The sequence below is a fragment of the Ursus maritimus genome, unplaced genomic scaffold, assembly GCF_017311325.1.
Source record: "Ursus maritimus isolate PB19 unplaced genomic scaffold, ASM1731132v1 scaffold_8, whole genome shotgun sequence".
In the NCBI taxonomy this organism is placed as follows: Eukaryota; Metazoa; Chordata; class Mammalia; order Carnivora; family Ursidae; genus Ursus; species Ursus maritimus.
The window spans coordinates 39,075,240-39,093,151 of NW_024426996.1; the positions used below are offsets into that span (position 1 = coordinate 39,075,240).

General features: G+C 36.7%; 1 protein-coding gene across 1 annotated transcript in view; it reads left to right on the forward strand.

Annotated features, from left to right (window-relative positions):
• The first annotated feature begins 155 nt into the window (after positions 1-155).
• The window catches only part of PPAT (phosphoribosyl pyrophosphate amidotransferase), a 34,597-nt gene continuing 16,840 nt past the window's right edge, over positions 156-17,912 (forward strand). The window contains exon 1 of the mRNA XM_008701494.2: positions 156-412. Coding sequence (XP_008699716.1) covers positions 285-412 — 128 coding nt within the window. The 5' untranslated portion in view covers positions 156-284. The remainder of the gene's footprint in view (positions 413-17,912) is intronic.

Below are 17,912 nucleotides of genomic sequence, written 5' to 3' on the forward strand. Positions count from 1 at the left end.
CGGAGGACAAGCTCCACCCCAGGAGTCTGTGACTCCTCCTCTCAGCCACGGAGCGTCTCCCTCTCTCCTCGTTCATTGGTGCATCCTGGGGGGGGCGGGGCAGGGTGTGCAGTGGGAGACCGCTAATCACGCTTACTTTGGGAAAGCGCGCGCCGCCGCAGTAGCGAGGGTAGAGCTGCTGGGAAGGAAGCGAGCCTCTGAGGCGTACGGGCCGAGCGGGCAGCTGGTTGGTGCTCAGGCCCCTGCTGCGGCGGCAGGTCCCTCCACGTGCTTTGGGCAGCGACATGGAGCTGGAGGAGTTGGGAATCCGAGAGGAATGTGGCGTATTTGGGTGCATCGCCTCAGGAGAGTGGCCCACGCAGCTAGATGTGCCGCATGTGATCACTCTGGGACTCGTGGGGCTGCAGCACCGGTGAGCAACCGGCTGAGGGGTGGGGGTGGCGGCGCGTGTGCTTCTGTCTCCTTCAGCCCAAGCCGTTTCCCGCGGCCCGAGTTAGGGATCTCGTGTGCGCCTGAGGGCCTGGAGACCGACCTCTATTGCATGGATTGATATCTGCTTGTGGCATCAGCTAGGTTGCCAAGGCGTGCGCGGGCACCACCTTGCATCCCTGGACTTGCTTCTCTCCCAAAACCCTTAATGCTTTTAGGGGCTTTTCCTCCCCTTCTCCGGTGTGTGCACCTCTCATGAGTCCGGCCAATTTGTAAGACCGGTTCGCTAGGGTTGACCGAATCGGGACTTCTCCCACTACTTGACCGTTTTAATCTTGCAGAGCGTGGAGCTGCTTTTGTGAAGGTTTGTGTGGGGTGGCTGCTGGTCCAGGACCTACAACACCTTGAGGTGTTCTCGCGGAGCTTTCGACCACCACAAGCTTTTGTTTGCAAGGGCAGAGCTTTTGAGCAAATTGTAGATGTGAACGTAGTCATAGCTACAAGAATTTAGGGATTCTAGAGTTCAGACCCCGGGAAACAGAGCTAGTTGGTACTCAAAAGGAAGTCCCGGTTGTAGATCTCATACATACTGAAAATAAACCAGTCACAGGAAATAGTGCATCTGCAAAAGTCACGGGTTTCAGATAATGAAGGAAAAGGTTGTAGTAAGAAGATGCCAAAAAGTAACCCCCTTCTTTAAAAGAGGGAAAGGGGAGCAGTTCCTGTATGACTAGATACATACTGATTTTTGAAAAATTGGTAGATCCCTTTGAGTTAAAAAATAACTCGTCTTCTGTGATCCTTCCATTTCTTATTACTTGGCATTTGATATAAACATAGGTTTGACATTATCACTGAAAGTATTACAAAGTTTTCGTAAGGCAATACTGCAGCCATAACTTTTAGAACGGTTTAAGGAACTTGGCAGCAACATTTATCAGCAATATGGGAGCCACAAGTATAAATGCATTCCAAATGATTTGCTTTCCCTCACCAAACTTGGATTGCAAGTAGTCTTTTTGATCTTTTCAGAGTCGCAAATACTTCAGTTTCACATCTTATGTACTCCTTCTTTACAAAGAGCTGAGAGTAATTTAGAGTCTGGGTTGAATCAGAAAGAATATTTTTAACTTGAATGAGACTAACCCTGGATAATTGTGGGTTGACCCTAATAGAGATCTTGTTTTAAAATACTGTACATTTTTCGAGAAGATTAGATATATATATAATCCAAGGAAAAACTGAAATCTACTTATATGGCAGTTCAGAGCAACATTAGTTTATAAAATTCTTAGGATAAGTTATTTTGGATATTCTGTGAAGGGAAGAGGATCTTCAGTCTCTCCTTTAAATATGTGCTGGAAGAAAAAAGGTTTGTTTTGTTTGTTTGTTTAATGACTACAACTTGATTTCTAGCTACATGCACTTTTTGTAGTTGCTTTTATGTGAAAGAATTAGTGATTAGACAGTACAAGATAAGAGCAATAAAAATGTAATTATATAATAAAGCAATAATAAATGGATTCTCTGAGGCTGCTCATCTGACCAAGTAAGTCTTTGTTAAACTGGTTTTGAAAAGTGACCTTGTGATATTTTCAATAACAATGGCAAGGAACCCAGTAGTTTCTGAGGAACAAATGTATTAATGGAAAACTACTTGTTTAAGATTTTCCTTGTGTAGGCATCAAATCATTAAGGTGCACTGAGAAGGCTGGTTCTCTCCCATAAATTCATCCAGTTAAAAATTCTGATTTAGCAAAAGTTCTCAACCTTTAGAGGAACTGATTGGAAGAATGATGAAATTCCCTAATGTCTCAAGGATAAAAGTCTTCTGCTACTCTGAACTAGTCCGTAGGGTTCAGAGATTAAAAACTAATGTTTTTCTATGGCATTGAGTCAAGGAATGTTAAAACTGGACACCTAAATAGGTTGTCATAATTTAATATACAGTAGAGTTAGTTAAATACGCTGTACACAGGTAAGTGGTGGTCTGTTGCAGAAGTCTCCACCTCCTCACCTCAATACTTAGTTGTTTTAAAACAATAGTAACAGGATTCTGTCACATTATCTTCCTAAAACATGGAATCTAGAAGGTGAGATTACTATTACTTTTGCATTGTATTTGGTTCTGTTTTTGTCTTAAGTATAATCTGATCTAAAAAATTTAGTCACAGGGATAATAGAGTACCTGCAAGGTATATTATGTATTTCATGTAAATACAAATAGAACATCAATTACTAGATAGTCATGCACTGGATACTTAATCCAGACGGGTTCATTCAGAAGTACCTCTTTCTAGTAGTTCTGGCGATTTGGAGATTTATTCCATAGCTCTACTTTCTGTTGGGGAATTTTAGTTTAACATTTTCGTGAGCTCTTTAGATGCAAACTGCGTGTGTATGTGTGTCCGTGACAGATATATAATCACCACATGCTTTTTCAGTCCTAAAATCTTTGGTTCAGTGGTTTGCGGAGTTCTTAACAAATCACACACACCTTTTTAGATCAGAAATCTTCACGTTTTAACTACAGGCACTTTTTTTTTTTGGAGACTAGAATGACATGGACATATTTTGAAGATTCCATAAAAGGAATTATTAAAATTTCATAGATTTATCCCATGAATCATCTGGTTAGCCTTTCCTTGGTTAATTAGGAGTTGAAAATGCCCACCCTGAAAGTGAATTATCATTTTCCTGGGTTAGGAATTGAACCCTACAGCTGATAAACATTTTCATACTTCTAAAAATTTTGAGATTTACCTGATGAAGTTGGATCATGTAGGGGGTTTCCTGTCTGTAGAAACGTTCTGTAGAATCTTTTCGTTCTGTTATGCTTTGAGGAAACCTATTTGCAGTGATCTCAGGAGCAGTTTTCTTAAGAGATACAGACACTGGTCCTGTAAATAGAGTATATAATATTATCACTAGAAAGGTACTTGAGAGAAAGAGATGCACTCAGACAACATCTATGGAATAGTTTCCAGTTGTCTTCATTTAAGTTTGTTGGAGTACACAGGAAATAGGTTGTCAGAGAACTTGCTTTGAGTTGCCAAATTTAAGGCTGGGGATAACTTTATTTTGCTTTTCATCTCTTAGTAATAATGACCAAATATGTCCCATTTCTATAGTGTCCCATTTCCCGTGGTTGGGGAAGTGACTTATGTTAAAACTGTCCTTGCTAATTGTACCAGTCTTTGGCTTAGAAAGACTTTTTAATTCAATTACTTTTGTAATTTAACGATTCTCTGTTTTAAATCATAAGTGTTTTCAATTCTTCCAGTTATAACTATTATTTACAACTTCGCTTTTTATATTAGTTTGAAGCAGGACTTATCTATCCTCAAAAGAGTTTCAAAGTACTACTGCTTTGTAAGACTTGAAACTTAGTCCCAGTTTTCCAATATCAGTTTGATCTTGGGCAAGTCTCCTAACTTTTGAGTCTGTTTTCTCATCTGTTGGGCTAGACTTATGTATTTAAAGGCTCAACGGGCAAAATCCAGGGGTTGGAAATGATATTTTTGTGTGGTTAGCCCTTAGCAGGTTTCCTTTTCAATAGCATATATACTATAGGGCATTAAGAGATGGTAAAGTTCTGGACAACTCATCTGACTTCCACTTTAGGTCCAAAAATGGAGACTAAATTTTCAGCATACTTGAGATATAATAAGGGTTGTTAGGGATAGGGATGTTCCTGTTATTATCTAATACTTTATTCAAAAAATATTTGTTTAGCTCCTATTGTATATGCATTAGGCACTGTGGTCAGTACTAGGAATACTGTACTGCACAGGACAGTTACAGTCCCTGGACCTCACAGAGAAGCAATGTTAGCCAGCTGGCTCAAGAGCACAGACTTCTCTATGCCTCCATTTCCTTCTCTATAAATTGGGTGTAATGATAGCACCTACATTATAGAGTTGTGGTACGAAGTAAATGCATTAGTATATATAAAATGCTTAGTATATGTAAAGAACTGTACCTGGATATATGCATACCCCATGACCCTCCATCCCACTCTTGGGTATATACTCTACAGAAATGCATACGTATGTTTACTGGTAGACAGGCACAAGAATTTTTAGTGTTATTTGTAATAGCCCCCATCTGGAAATAATGGAAATGTCCAACAGTGGGATGGATAAAGAAGGTAGTAGTATGTATATACCTATAATGGAATATTCTGCAGCAGTGAAAAAGAGCAAGCTCCTGCTACAAGTAAAGTCACGGTTGAATCTCACAGTGTTGAGTGAAAGAGCTTCACATTAAAGAACACATACCAAAAAAGTAAGAACATCTTTTATGATTTCAAATTTATGGTGATAGAAGTTGGAATAATCATAACCTTTATAGGGGCTAGGAAGATGATTATGACTGGAAGGCCTGAAGGGTGCTGGTATAATGTTTAAATCTTGATTTGAGTGGTAGCTTCATGGGTGTGTTCAGTTTGTAAAAATTAAGCTCTTCAACTATTTGCGTATACTCAGAATAATTTGATAGATTATAAATCATAAAATGCTTAAATTAAATTATCCTAAAGATTCAGAGAGATGCAGTGATTTGCTTTGCATCCTGTCAGAGAGAGACTGGAACTCAGGTTTTCTGAGTTTCAGTTCAGTGCTTTTTCTTCTGTCCTGTATTTTTATTCTTCTATTTGCTCTACTACGTTGTATTTTCCTGATATCTGTAATGAGTCAATTTGGAATTATAGCTCACATAATTAGGTTGGCTTATTTGTAGGATTGCTAAAATGTTATACTCATTACTAGCTACCTTAGGAGAAAACTAAAATTCAGAACTTATTACTTTGTGGGTTTTTTTTTTTCCTTTTCCATCCCAGTCTTCTGATAGCAATCACTGTAAATTGTAATTTAAATTCTCATGATGAATGGACAGTTGTGCAGAAATTTCTGACTCTGGGAAAGTTTTCATTTACTCTGTTACTTTTAATGAGCTATGAAAGAAATCATTGCTCAGCATTTTTTGCTCTCACACAGCTTATAACAATATATTTAGTCTAATTTGTCAAGGACAGGAGTAAACATCTTTTATCAGGAAAAAGCAACAAGTTTTTTTCAGTGCCAAAACTTGGCATTTCTCAGGCTCTTACCATCTTCATGTGCTTTTCTTTTGACGCTCAAAGTTCTTGGGTTTTTGGTATGACCTTCAAATAATTCTTAAAACAAAAGAACACAGGGAAAGAATAATTATATGACATCATTTAAAATATATTCATCTTCAAGCATTCGAGTACATAAAGTAAAAACATTGAAGTGGTTGGGCAGATAACGAAGAATGAGTTTAAGAATTAGGAATGTTTTGGTAAAGGTTTAGAAAGATTGAAATTCTTAAATTAGGTATGTGCTTCATAATAATTTTTTGGGTCATTTGAACATACAGTAGTGTAAGAATTTTATTTTTGAGGAATCTCTTGCTACATTACAATGTGAAGAAAAAAGTTAATAGAATTTTTATTTTAAAAAGTCAATTTCAAGGTTACCATGTTTCCATTTGGCAGTTCTGAGAGTTGGTCCTCTTAGGATGCAGTCAACTTCTTCATAAAATCTCATTTTTCTTTGAGGGTTGCCATTTTTCTTTTGTAAAACTCTGTATTCATATTTTAAATTTTTGTATTTGGTACAACATTGTTTCCAGTCTCTGTCTATTCCAAACTGCATTAGTCTTCTGGCAATTTCCTCAAATATTTCTTTGTTTCTTGTGGCCCTTTCAAGCATTTGCTTAATTTTTTCATCAGACCATATGTGTATAAGCGCTTTGACCTCATTGTCACACCAGTGTTTTCCAGCCTCTCTGTTGCTCACTGTTACAATCTGTAAGTGATTTTTAGCATCTTCTAAAGGAATATGATTACCTATAAATCAATGTGATTTACAATTATACGGACTTACAGATAAATCTTGTATTTGAATATCATTCATTTAAAACAAACTGGATTGACATAAAGCATTAAGATTACAATAATTTCAGTGAGGATCAAAATTTCTTCATATGTTCATATTCAAATAAGATATTTAAAAAATTAAAGGCAGACTAATCTCCAATATTGGTGAGATAATTTACTTGCTTTTCATCAATAGGTAATCTTCACTGAATATTTACAAATGTGGAGAGTCTTGGTGTAACTACTTAAACTGATATATCTTAGCCTAAATTTTTTTTCTTTTATGTAGGCCCCACGCCCAGCGTGGAGCCTTACACAGGGCTTGAACTCACCACCCTGAGATCAAGACCTGAGCTGAGATCACGAGTCCAATGCTCAATTGACTGAGCCACCCAGTTGCCCCCCCAAAATTTTTTTAAACAATTTAGACCCTGTACCTGACACAGTGATACTTTGTGGTGCTTTGGGGCCGCCCAGCTCTTCTGACGCTGTACTTATGGTATCTTCCTCTGTCAGAAAACAAAGAGAATAGCAGTTTAAATTTCCTATTCACAGAACTCAGATTTACTTTTGTAATTGAAGATTATACCGAAAAACTAGTAAGGTTGGATTCCAGCACCAAAACTATAGGCTAGGGGCACCTGGGTGGCACCATTCGTTGAGCATTTGACTCTTGGTTTCAGCTCAGGTTGTGATCTCAGAGTCCTGAGATTGAGTCCCACATGGGGCTCTGTGCTCAGTATGGAGTCTGCTTGAGACTTTCCCTCTCCCTCTGCCCCTCCTCCCCCTCTCTCGAGTAAATAAAAAAATCTTTAGGGAAAAAAAAAAACAAATTGTAACCTCATAGCCAAGAACATTTTGTCATCTCTAACCAAATTTTTAAATGCCTTTGTAGGATTCACCACTTTCAAAATCTTGGAAGTATTCTGCCTTAAAAGTCCCTAGGCACAGTATTCTCTGTTTGGGAACATGAATATGATAGCACTTTTAGACACAATTTCGTAATGTCTTTCATTGTTACATTTTAATGCTTGACACAGAGCTCTTACATCTCTTTTTTGTTTGATCCTTACTGTAACTGAGAATGATCCTTATTGTAATACACATAAATAGGTAAAAGACCTTAAGATTAAATGGTCTTAGCAATTTTCGTGTTGAGTTGTTAACAGCAGACAGGTAATAAACATTTTAAGGAACTGATGGTGCTTAGTGTGGTAAATATAACATGCATTTATCATAGTATGGTATTGTATGTATAGAATGTTTACAAGTCAGCTCTTTGTAGTTTGGGGAAAGCTCTTCCTCATGCATATGTTGGATTGCAATGTTGAAGTATCACAATGCTATGATAGTATACTTTCACTCCTGCTGTACTTTCCTATACACTGGGACATTGTTTTTTAAAGATTTATTTATCTATTTGAGAGAGAGGTGGAGGGGCAGAGTGTCAGAGAGGGAGAAACTCAAGCAGACTCCACGCTGAGCGTGAACCCCATGTGGAGCTCGATCTCACGACCATGAGATCAGACCCAAGCTGAAACCAAGAGTCAGACACAACCACCTGTGCCACCCAGGTGCCCTGGGACATTATTTTTTTAAAAAAACATTTTGTGTTACTATTGTCTGTGCAGTTGCTTGTAATGATTATTGTAAAACTAGATAAAACCACACAGTGGTTATTATTAATAGACCAGTGAGGCAAAAGGTGAGGAGGTTAGGGGGCCCATAAGCCTATGCAGCAATAGGTTTGTGGAGATTTACATAGTTAGGATAGGATCAGATCTTATTTTAAGGACATGTTTGCACAGTGAGACTAGAATGAAGTTTAGCTTTTAGCAATATCAGTACCTTAAATGACAGGTTGAACTTTGGAGCCTCATAAGGCTACCTAATAAGTTACCTTTTTTAAAATTGAAATTTTTATTGGGATAAATGTAGATTCACGTGCAGTTTTTAGAAATACTAAAGATCCATTTCACACTCAGTCCAGTTTTCTGCAATGACAACGTTTCGTTAAACTGTAATATACTATTAGATCAAGGCTATTACATTGATAACAGTTCACTACTCCGATTCAGAGTTCCTGTTCCACTGTACTCACTGTGAGTGTGTATATGTGTGTATTATGTTCTATAATAGTTTTATCACCTTTTAGGTTCATGTCTCCACCATCAAGGTCAAGATACTCCATGGTTCCAACACCGTAATGATCCCTCTGGTTGCCTTTTGTAGATAGACTTACCTCCTTCCATGCCCAGGCCCTTCCCCCACCCCCACCCCATTGGAAAGCACAAGTCAAAGGTAAACCTTGGTAAACCTTATTTCAGCAGAATCTGAATTTATAACATTTTATCTAAGTGACTAAAACCATCACTTCTAGGCTCAGGCACATGTCCTACTTCTGGGAAATAGAAATATTTAGAGATTAGGTGTTCTGTGGAAATTTTGAATAGTTAGTACTAGAAAATAAGATGTCATATTGGAGGGTGGCAGTGAGGAAATCCCTAAATTTAGCATATTTTAAGGAAAGAGAAGCATTTAGTTTCTGTTATGTTTCTTTCCCACCTGGTATACTGTAATTCATTTCCGACACTCACCACCTGGAGTTAGCTAGCATTAAACTCTGCAGCTTTAAGGGGTCAGTCTTCCGTAATGTTGCCCTTACTGCAGATGCTAGCCTCACTTCCAGCTGACAGGCCACAACTTCAGGGGGTGCCATGACCCCTCAGGTTTGATCATTTGCTAGAACAACTCATAGAACTTAGGAAAGCCCTATACTTGGAATATAGCTTTATTATAAAAAATAGAACTCAGAAACAACCAAATGAAGATCCACACAGGTTAAGCTCTGAGAGGGTCCTAGATACAGAACCTCCATGTCCTCTCCCTGTGGAATGGGGGCCTGTCATTCTCCCAGTGCGTCAGTGTGTTCACAGGAAGCTCTTCTAAGCCAAAGTTTATATTGACATGATTGATTATGGCATGATTAATTAAATCACTGGCCACATGACTGAATTCAGTCTCCACACTTACTTCCCTGCTAGAGGTAGGGCTGGCCTAAAATTCCAAGCCTCTTAATCACAAGGTTGGTCTTTATGGTGACCAGTTCTGTCCTGAAGCTATCTAGAAACCCACTTTGGATCACCTTGTTAGAATAAAAAAGAATCTCCTGCTACTGGAAATTCCAAAGGTTTTTGAAGCTCTGTGTCAGGAACTGGGCACAAAACCAGATATATGTATTCTTTATTTTTTATTTTAATTTTTTTGAGATTTTATTTTTCAGCAATCTCTGCACCCAATGTGGGGTTCGAACTTACAACCCTGAGATCAAGAGCCACATGCTCTACTGACTTAAGTCAGCCAGGCGCCTCTGTATTCTTTATTATGTCACAGCTTCTTAAAGAGTTTGTGAAAATATAAACAGGAAGAATTAGAAGAGTCATACCTTTATAATTATCAAGTTGCCTGTATTTAAATTTACCAGCTTACCTAAGTCTCAACTTTTTTTTTACATTTATAGTTTTTGGGTTTTCTGAAATTTTAACAGTCAAGTCTTTATTTGGATCTTCTATTGAATTAAAAATTTAAAGGTTCCCAATATTATGGTTCATGTTATGAAACTGTATTAGTTTATAATTTTACTGCTAAGATTATCCAAATTGTATTCAAAATGTACAAAACTGTTTAAATATTTCATTTTAAAGAAAATTATTTCCAATTTTTGGTTTATTGTAAATAAACCAAAATAAATGAAGAAATACATGAATTGGAGAAAACAAAAAAACTTGGCTTAGCCTCTGAAGTACTAACAATAGATAATTTAGTGCCCTCTGCTGGCCATCACATTGTTAATTTTTGTGCAATTGTGGGGATAGTGAATCTTTTAATTTTGGAAATACATTTTACTACCAAAAAGAAAATAGATAGTTTTAAGATTATTCTTAAAAAAACAGTGTAGTCTTTCACTTGTGATTTTTAGGCTGATAAGAGTAACCTCCAATAGGATAAATATATGCCTGTCTCCACCCCGCAAAGCCAAAATGGATCTACCTTTGACTGCCTATACTAGAAAGGAGTGACTTGCAAGAATACAAAGACATTGAAGTATTCCACCTCATATATAAGTAGCAACTGATACTAGAGATGCATTGAGTCAATTTTAGGTTTACTCAGAAGAGACAGGTAACCGACAAGACTGTCAAACACCGATTTCCTCTTCAGACAGCCCTTTTTCTGCTAGCTTTCTGATTCCTTTTATCATCTCTTGCCTATGCCTCAGGTGGGGGAAAAATAAATGTATTTTAGATCCAAAGAAATAGTTGTTTGATTTTCATGGGCCATTTCTTTTTACTTATTGCAATAGGTAGGCATAGCCCAGGAGTTCTGTGATTCTTCCCAGTAATTAACTTCTTTCATATTGCATTAGTTATGCATTTTTTAAAGTGATAATTGGAATTGGCTTATTTTTCTCCCCTAAATGGAATCAAATTGGATTTTATGTTTTACTCTCTTCAGCCCACTGCTGGCCTTACTCTCTAAATATGACAGCCTAGCTGTGGTTTTCAATCCTGGCTGTGTGCACAACCCTCAGATCAATACTTGAGCTGAGATGAAGAGTTGGACACTTAACCTAGTGAACTTACCCAGGTGCCCCTGTGTTTTGTTTTTAAAGAAAGAATATTTGATGTGAATTTTTTTCCTGAAGATAAATATCCGTATCTTTATACCTCAGTACAACAATCTTCTAAATAGTAGAGTGGCGATTCATGCCCCAATAGTTGTATATTGCAGGTGTGCCAAAAGTCCTTTCCTATTTCAGGTTTTTTTTGTGGGGTGCCTGGTTGGCTCAGTTAATGGAGCATGTGACTTTATCTCGGGGTTGTGAGTTTGAGCCCCACATTAGGTATAAAGATTACATAAAAGTAAAATCTTTTAATAAATACATAGATAATTTAAAAATCATTTTCTTCTCTTGTGGGTTTATGCCTTTGCTTTTATTTTCACGTGAAAGTTTAAAATAGCTTAATTTCTAGAATGACTGTAAATATTTCCTGTTCCATATTTTCTAAACATATTCCAAGTTAACATATAAACATACCAATTTTTAAAAACCCTGTCAGTTTATATCTGACTTAATGTTTTCCTTTCACATATAAAAAATTATCTTTAGGCATTGTACTTAAGTGAGTCCAGAGGACTAACAAGCTAAAATCTTCTGAATGCTAAAGTTCTTAATTATTTCCATGGAAATCTTTCCAACTTACTAAACACAATCTGATTTTATCTTTTTTGCTTTTAGTGACAAGGATCATTGCTGTGATGCCCTGAGAAACCTTAGTCCCCAGAGTTTTATTTACCTTTGTTATCGTACCCCTAGTCAGCTGCATGTTCCTATCAAATTAGTCTCCTTAATTTCTCCCTGTTTTTACCTTTCACCGTCCTACCACCTTTCCTTTCTCCCACTGAGCTTTTAATCTGTCATATCTGATAAGTCAGACAAAGAAGTTTGCCCAGAGTGTGGGGAATTTGATTACCTGGTTTGTAAATCAATATGATCTTTACATTTTCCAAGGCTATATGAAGCTTTGAACTGAAAGACTATGTACGAGGTCTGTGATGGCTAGCTAGGCTTTTGATTGGGGGCCTGGTGATCCCTCTATTGCTCATTTTGGTTTGTGTAAAAGGCAAACCATCACACAGAAAGCACTTAACTTTCCTTCACCCCTTTAATACCCTGAACGGTAGGACAGTGTGTCTCAAACTTGAGCATGCCTGAGTTCCCAGATGATGCTGATGCTGCTATACTTTGAAAACCACAGCTATAGGGGACGTTACTGTCATTAACAGTTTTTACCTTCCATTTCTGTATTTTGTAAATATGAGTATTACTCTTCATATAATGTCATAAGCTTGTATATGTTCTTATAATATCTTAGTTATTATAGCATGTTATATTATTATATATTACACATCAAATGTAATTAAATCATAAAACCTGTCATAAGGTCCCCACCTTCATGACCTCTAAACCTAATTATCTCCCAAAGGCCCCATCTCCAAATGCTCTTACATATGTTCATATGACTTTAGAGGTGACACAGTTCAGTCCATAGCAACATCATATAATAATGTCTTATGTATTTTTTCACACACACAAAAACAAAAAATCTCCCTCTCTTGGGTCTTCTTTTTTTTTTTTTTTTTTAAGATTTTATTTATTTATTTGACAGAGATAGAGACAGCCAGCGAGAGAGGGAACACAAGCAGGGGGAGTGGGAGAGGAAGAAGCAGGCTCATAGTGGAGGAGCCTGATGTGGGGCTTGATCCCATAACGCCGGGATCACGCCCTGAGCCGAAGGCAGATGCTTAACCGCTGTGCCACCTAGGTGCCCCTCCCTCTCTTAGGTCTTCTGACATATTACTCACAAAGTCATCTTCAGCCGGATCTCCAGCAATGACTGTTTGAATATAGTGGGATATATGGTGGTTTGCTTTTATTCACTTTCAGGATAGTGTTTTAAACTCTAATATGTTATTTTCCCTTTTAAAGTGTACCTGATGGGGGTGTCTGAGTGGCTCAGTCGGTGAAGCGTCTTCCTTCAGCTCAGGTCATAATCCCAGGGTCCTGGGATCAAGCTCTGTGTCAGGCTCCCCTGCTCAGTAGGGAGTCTGCTTCTCCCTCTCCCTCTGCCCCTCTCCCACTCATGTTTTCTCTCTTTCTCTCAAATAAATAAAATCTTTAAAAAAAAATCCTGATGCTAAATACTGTGGTTGTTTGCTTTTCTCTAGTTTACATTCCCCACCCTTAAACATCTTTAGTATTAGATCCCTATGGATATCTGGTGTTGTAAGTATCTAACAAAGTCTTCTGACATGTAACCCATAGAATCACCATCAGCTGTATCTCTAGCAGTTACTGTCTGAATATAATCATGCTGCTGCTGTTGGGCGACTTTATCCCTAGTCATTTTAATTTTAATGAGACATATATAGTTCTCTAGCAGGCCAGTTTCTTTCTTCTCTACCAGCGAAAGATTTCAGGACTTCTCGCCACCATTTCTCAATCCTAACTCTCTGTCATTGCCTCTGTTTCCCCTAGATATACATTCATACTCTGAGAGTTAGGACTGCATTGTTTAAGGCAGATGTTAAGATCTAGATGGTTAGTAGAGGTCTTTAAGAACATCTTGTCAAGTCTAGAGGAAAAACGTGGTTCCAGATTCTACAAAGACTGAGCTAGAACTTTTCCTGACTCTTGGTCTAGAACTCATCTAGTTTATTTCATGCTATCATATCTCTGTGTATATTGTATCTCAATCCTTTGTGTTAAACTCATTTTAAAGAACTTTATGATGTGTCCCAGAAGAACCTAAACTTCAAAGACGTACTCATGGGTTTTGTATTTTTCTAAGTTCTTTAATGCTCTTTTTCTGTTCACTCAATTTTACTACAGTTAATATGAAAACTTGCTTTAACTTCTGCCATTTAGAGTTGTTCTATTTTTAAACTTGTGGAAATCAATTTTATTTCATCCTTATGTATAACTTTGTACTATTCTCTGTGTCCTGGAGGAGACATATACCTTAAATGTGTTTCATGATAAATTCAACCTTTAGCTTGTGGAATATAGTGAAGCCTGTTTAACTTAGATTATATTCACCTTATCATGCTACTGACATTTTCATATGATGTGACCTGATGTTTAGATTACTTTTTTTTGCCTTCCTTACCTGTCCGATCCTCTTCTTTTTTTACATTGGCGCATCTGGTGGCTTGTTCTTCATCTTGGAATTCCCGTTGTTGTGACTTTTCTGTTTTATTGTGTCCCAGAATAGCATCCAACTCAGTAAAAAATTTCATATTCTTAGTTATGCCTTGGTCTTGAGCCATTCTTACAATCTTGTATTCATGTTTTAAGTTTTTGTACTTTGTTCTGCACTGCTTCCAGTCTCTCTCTATTCCAAATTTCTGAAGCTTGGCCGCAATTTGTTCAAATATCCTTTTATTTCTCACTGTTCCTTCTAGTTGTTGTTGTATACTTATATCAGACCAGATGCCAATTAGAGCCCTGACTTCTGGCACAGTCCAGTGTTTTCCTCCTTCATTTGCTATAGTTGGAATAAAAGTTGGATTAATAGAGGGTTCCATAATTGATGTAGAGTTACCTGTATCAGGTGGGGAGGGAAAGAGATATGTACATAGGTTACATACTTAAGATAAGTAAAGTGATTGGATGCAACCTTAGTAAACAAATTTTCTCCTTAGGTGATGGACTACAATTCATAGCTCATTAGCTTTTTTCTGAAACTAATGGGGAAATGAAATACAGAACCTGAATCTGTTTCTTACCATGACAGTGACTGGCCTTAAAAAAGTTTTGTTTTTAATTAGTCACATTTTGATCATCTTTTTTTTCCTACCATTTCTTACTCTTTTGTCCTCCTCCTTTGGTATGTGGTGTGTATGTCAGTATATATTGAATGTTGAATATATAATTTTGTATTATTTACTTGTAGAAAGCAATACAATTAGAAAATGGCTCATTGCGGACAATTTTTGTTTGTTTTTTGTTTTGTGATAGCATAGGCGGGAGCAATTTATCTCCTCTTTTAATCTAATGATTTCCCTTGGCTACATATCAGTATCTCCTGAGGAGCTTTTGTAAATGACTACTTTGCTGTTATTCCTACCTCTCATCCCCAGATTGTGATTCTAGTGTGGTTGAGTGTGATTCTAGTCAGGGTTGAGAACCAAGACGATTCATGAATAAAGGGTTGGAAGAGTCACATTATAACAACTGGTGCTTCTTACTCCTTATGAAGATAAAAGATGTCTCATTGGTCAAAGACCAAATGTCATTTTAAGTGAAGTATTAGATTTTTTTAATGCAAGGAAGTGTGTCAAATTCCGTAATGCCTTCAGCAGAATGTCCCCACTTATCCTAGCATAATACCTTCACGTTATATCTGTAGCACAGTTTTGCAACTCATTTTATGGTAATGACATTACTTGAGGTTATATTGGTTATTTAAACAACCACATTATCTTGTGTTTTTCTCAGATTTCATGTTTATGTTTAATAAAAAGGTAGTTCAGACCTCAACATATATAATGTAAGCCATTAAAAAACACTTTTTAGCATTTACCTGAAGTATAGCTGTTTTTATTTTGTGCTCTGTTTAATGTCTTTGTTTTGAAATGCTTTTCAGTATTTTTCCTTACTTGAATTAACAACCTTCAGTAAAAATTTAGAAGCAAAATGGGGATTTATATTGATTTAAGTTGGGTGAATAAAACCATCCTTGACCTCATTGATTTGATATTATTTACTTTCAAATGTAGATTCTGTTTGTCTTAGATCTCAGGAGTGCTAAAGTGACATGTTCATTAAATATTAAGCGCCTGCTATGTATAATTTGACCATTATATTCTCTATTATGTTTAAAGAATAAAGGTTGTGAATTTTAAGGCTAATATTACTAGGCAGTTTACATTTTGTTAAATCATTTATTTTAGAAATGATTTTTTTTTTAGTATACATTGGTTAAAAAAAAAAAAAGGGGAAGCATAAGATAATCCTAAATGTTTCTATCAGGAAAAATCATGCATTTTCTCAGTAGCCAGTCTTACTTTCTGATTTGGAATTTGATCAGTATCATTGTATTTTTGACCCACAATACTGTACCTAGTTCCATTGGTCTGATATGAGAAACCAAAAGTAAAGGATTTCCTGAGATGTCTTCCTTATCTTCTAATGTAATTGACATTTTGCCTAGAAAGAGAACAGAATTCCTTTTAGAGTAAGTTCTAAGGAAGATAAAAATTGGATTAATAATGACTGAGAATGCTAGTAGCTTAAGCTGAATGTGATCATATTCATGAAGGATTATAGATTTGTGATAGACGCATTTTGTACTAAAGCAGTATAATATGGTTTAAATACTTACCTTTATATAAAGAAAATTTTAATTTCTTCCATCCATTGACATGGTTTATTTTGAACTTTGACTAGATATGTTTTCTAATTTTGTGTTTCTAGGGATGATTGTGGTTCGTTTTCAAATTAAATTACATTTTTTAAATGAGATGTTTTCTTGGGGTGCCTGGGTGACCCAGTCAGTTAAGTATCTTGATTTCAGCTCAGATCATGATCTCAGGGTCGTGAGATCCTCAAGTCCCGGGCCAGGCTCTGTACTGAGCATGGAGACTGCTTAAGATTCTCTCACTCTCTCTCTCTCTCTCTGCCCCACCCCTCCTTATGCTTATGCTCCCTCTGAAAAAAAAAATGAGGTGTTTTCTTTATTTTTGTAATTTAGGTACTTTAACATAATAGGCACTTCATAAATGATAGTAGCAATGTTAAACAGAGGTCCTGTAATGAGATAATCAGAAAATCTTGTTTAATTGACATATTTGGTAAAATAGCTAAAATTTATGTCTTTTATAATTAGCTGATTGGTAAATACTAAACTTTCCAGAAATTAATCTAAGTTATGTTTAAGTGGGCCAAGGAATGTGTCATTTAAAAGAACCATGCCAACCTTGAAGAGTAAACATGGTCCCCTCTTGATCTCTTGGTTTTATAGCTTGGATGTTTTTATAAAATGAGGCACAGACCACTTTTTAAAGTAATCAAACGAGAAGGGTAATAGTGAGGAAAAACTAAAATACATCTTTCAGAGGCACCCAACATAGAATTTTGGAGTCAGTAGGCAGTAGGCACATGAAGATGAGCCATAATTACAATGAGGCTGAAGACTGATCAGGAGGTAGTTAAGTACGTTTTGATTACTCTTTGTAATTTTCTGAATCAAAGATTTATTATTCATCTTATATTATTTCTATATGTTTTTTCAATTTTGTTCTATTGAGTAACAAATAGCGTTCTGTTTTACTTTACGTTAGGAGATCAAATATTAGGCATGATTTTAATGGCATGAACATTTAAAGTTACAGTTTACTGTTTAGAGGCATTCCATTGAAGAATAAGAAAAGGAATGTTTGTCGTCTTAAAGATTATATTAGGGATTCCTATTTTTAAAAAGAATAACAAATGGAAAATAAGGGAAGCACTACTGTTTTCAAATGGCATATAGTTGGTAATATGAAAAATAAAAATCTGTAGTTACATAAGAATTCTCTTCTAAAGAGAAGTGTGGAAGATGATGTACCTAGTTAATGTAACATGTGAGCTTCATCATGAGAACAGTAAGGACGGGTAAGGGTTTGCTATTCTATTATCTGATTTAGGGCCTGGTTTTGTGTTTGTTGAAAACAGCTTGGAGCTAAACATACAGGCCAAAGTGAAAAAGGAAAGCTGTCTTCCCAGCTTCTTCAGGGGTATTTTTTTCTTAGGTTGATCATTCCTAGCATCAATCCCAAAATTGTATGCAGGGGTCCCATGCTCTGGAGGTTTTAAACTGAAACTCTTAAGTCATTACTCCTGGTGCATTTGTATCAAGTAAGAGGAGGGAAATAGGGTGGAAATTTGGTCACTGAAGGAATGTGATTCGGTGGCAGCAGTAGGTCAAAGGTATTCTGAGGTTGAGGATGATTATAATTTCCAGAACACGAAGCCTCT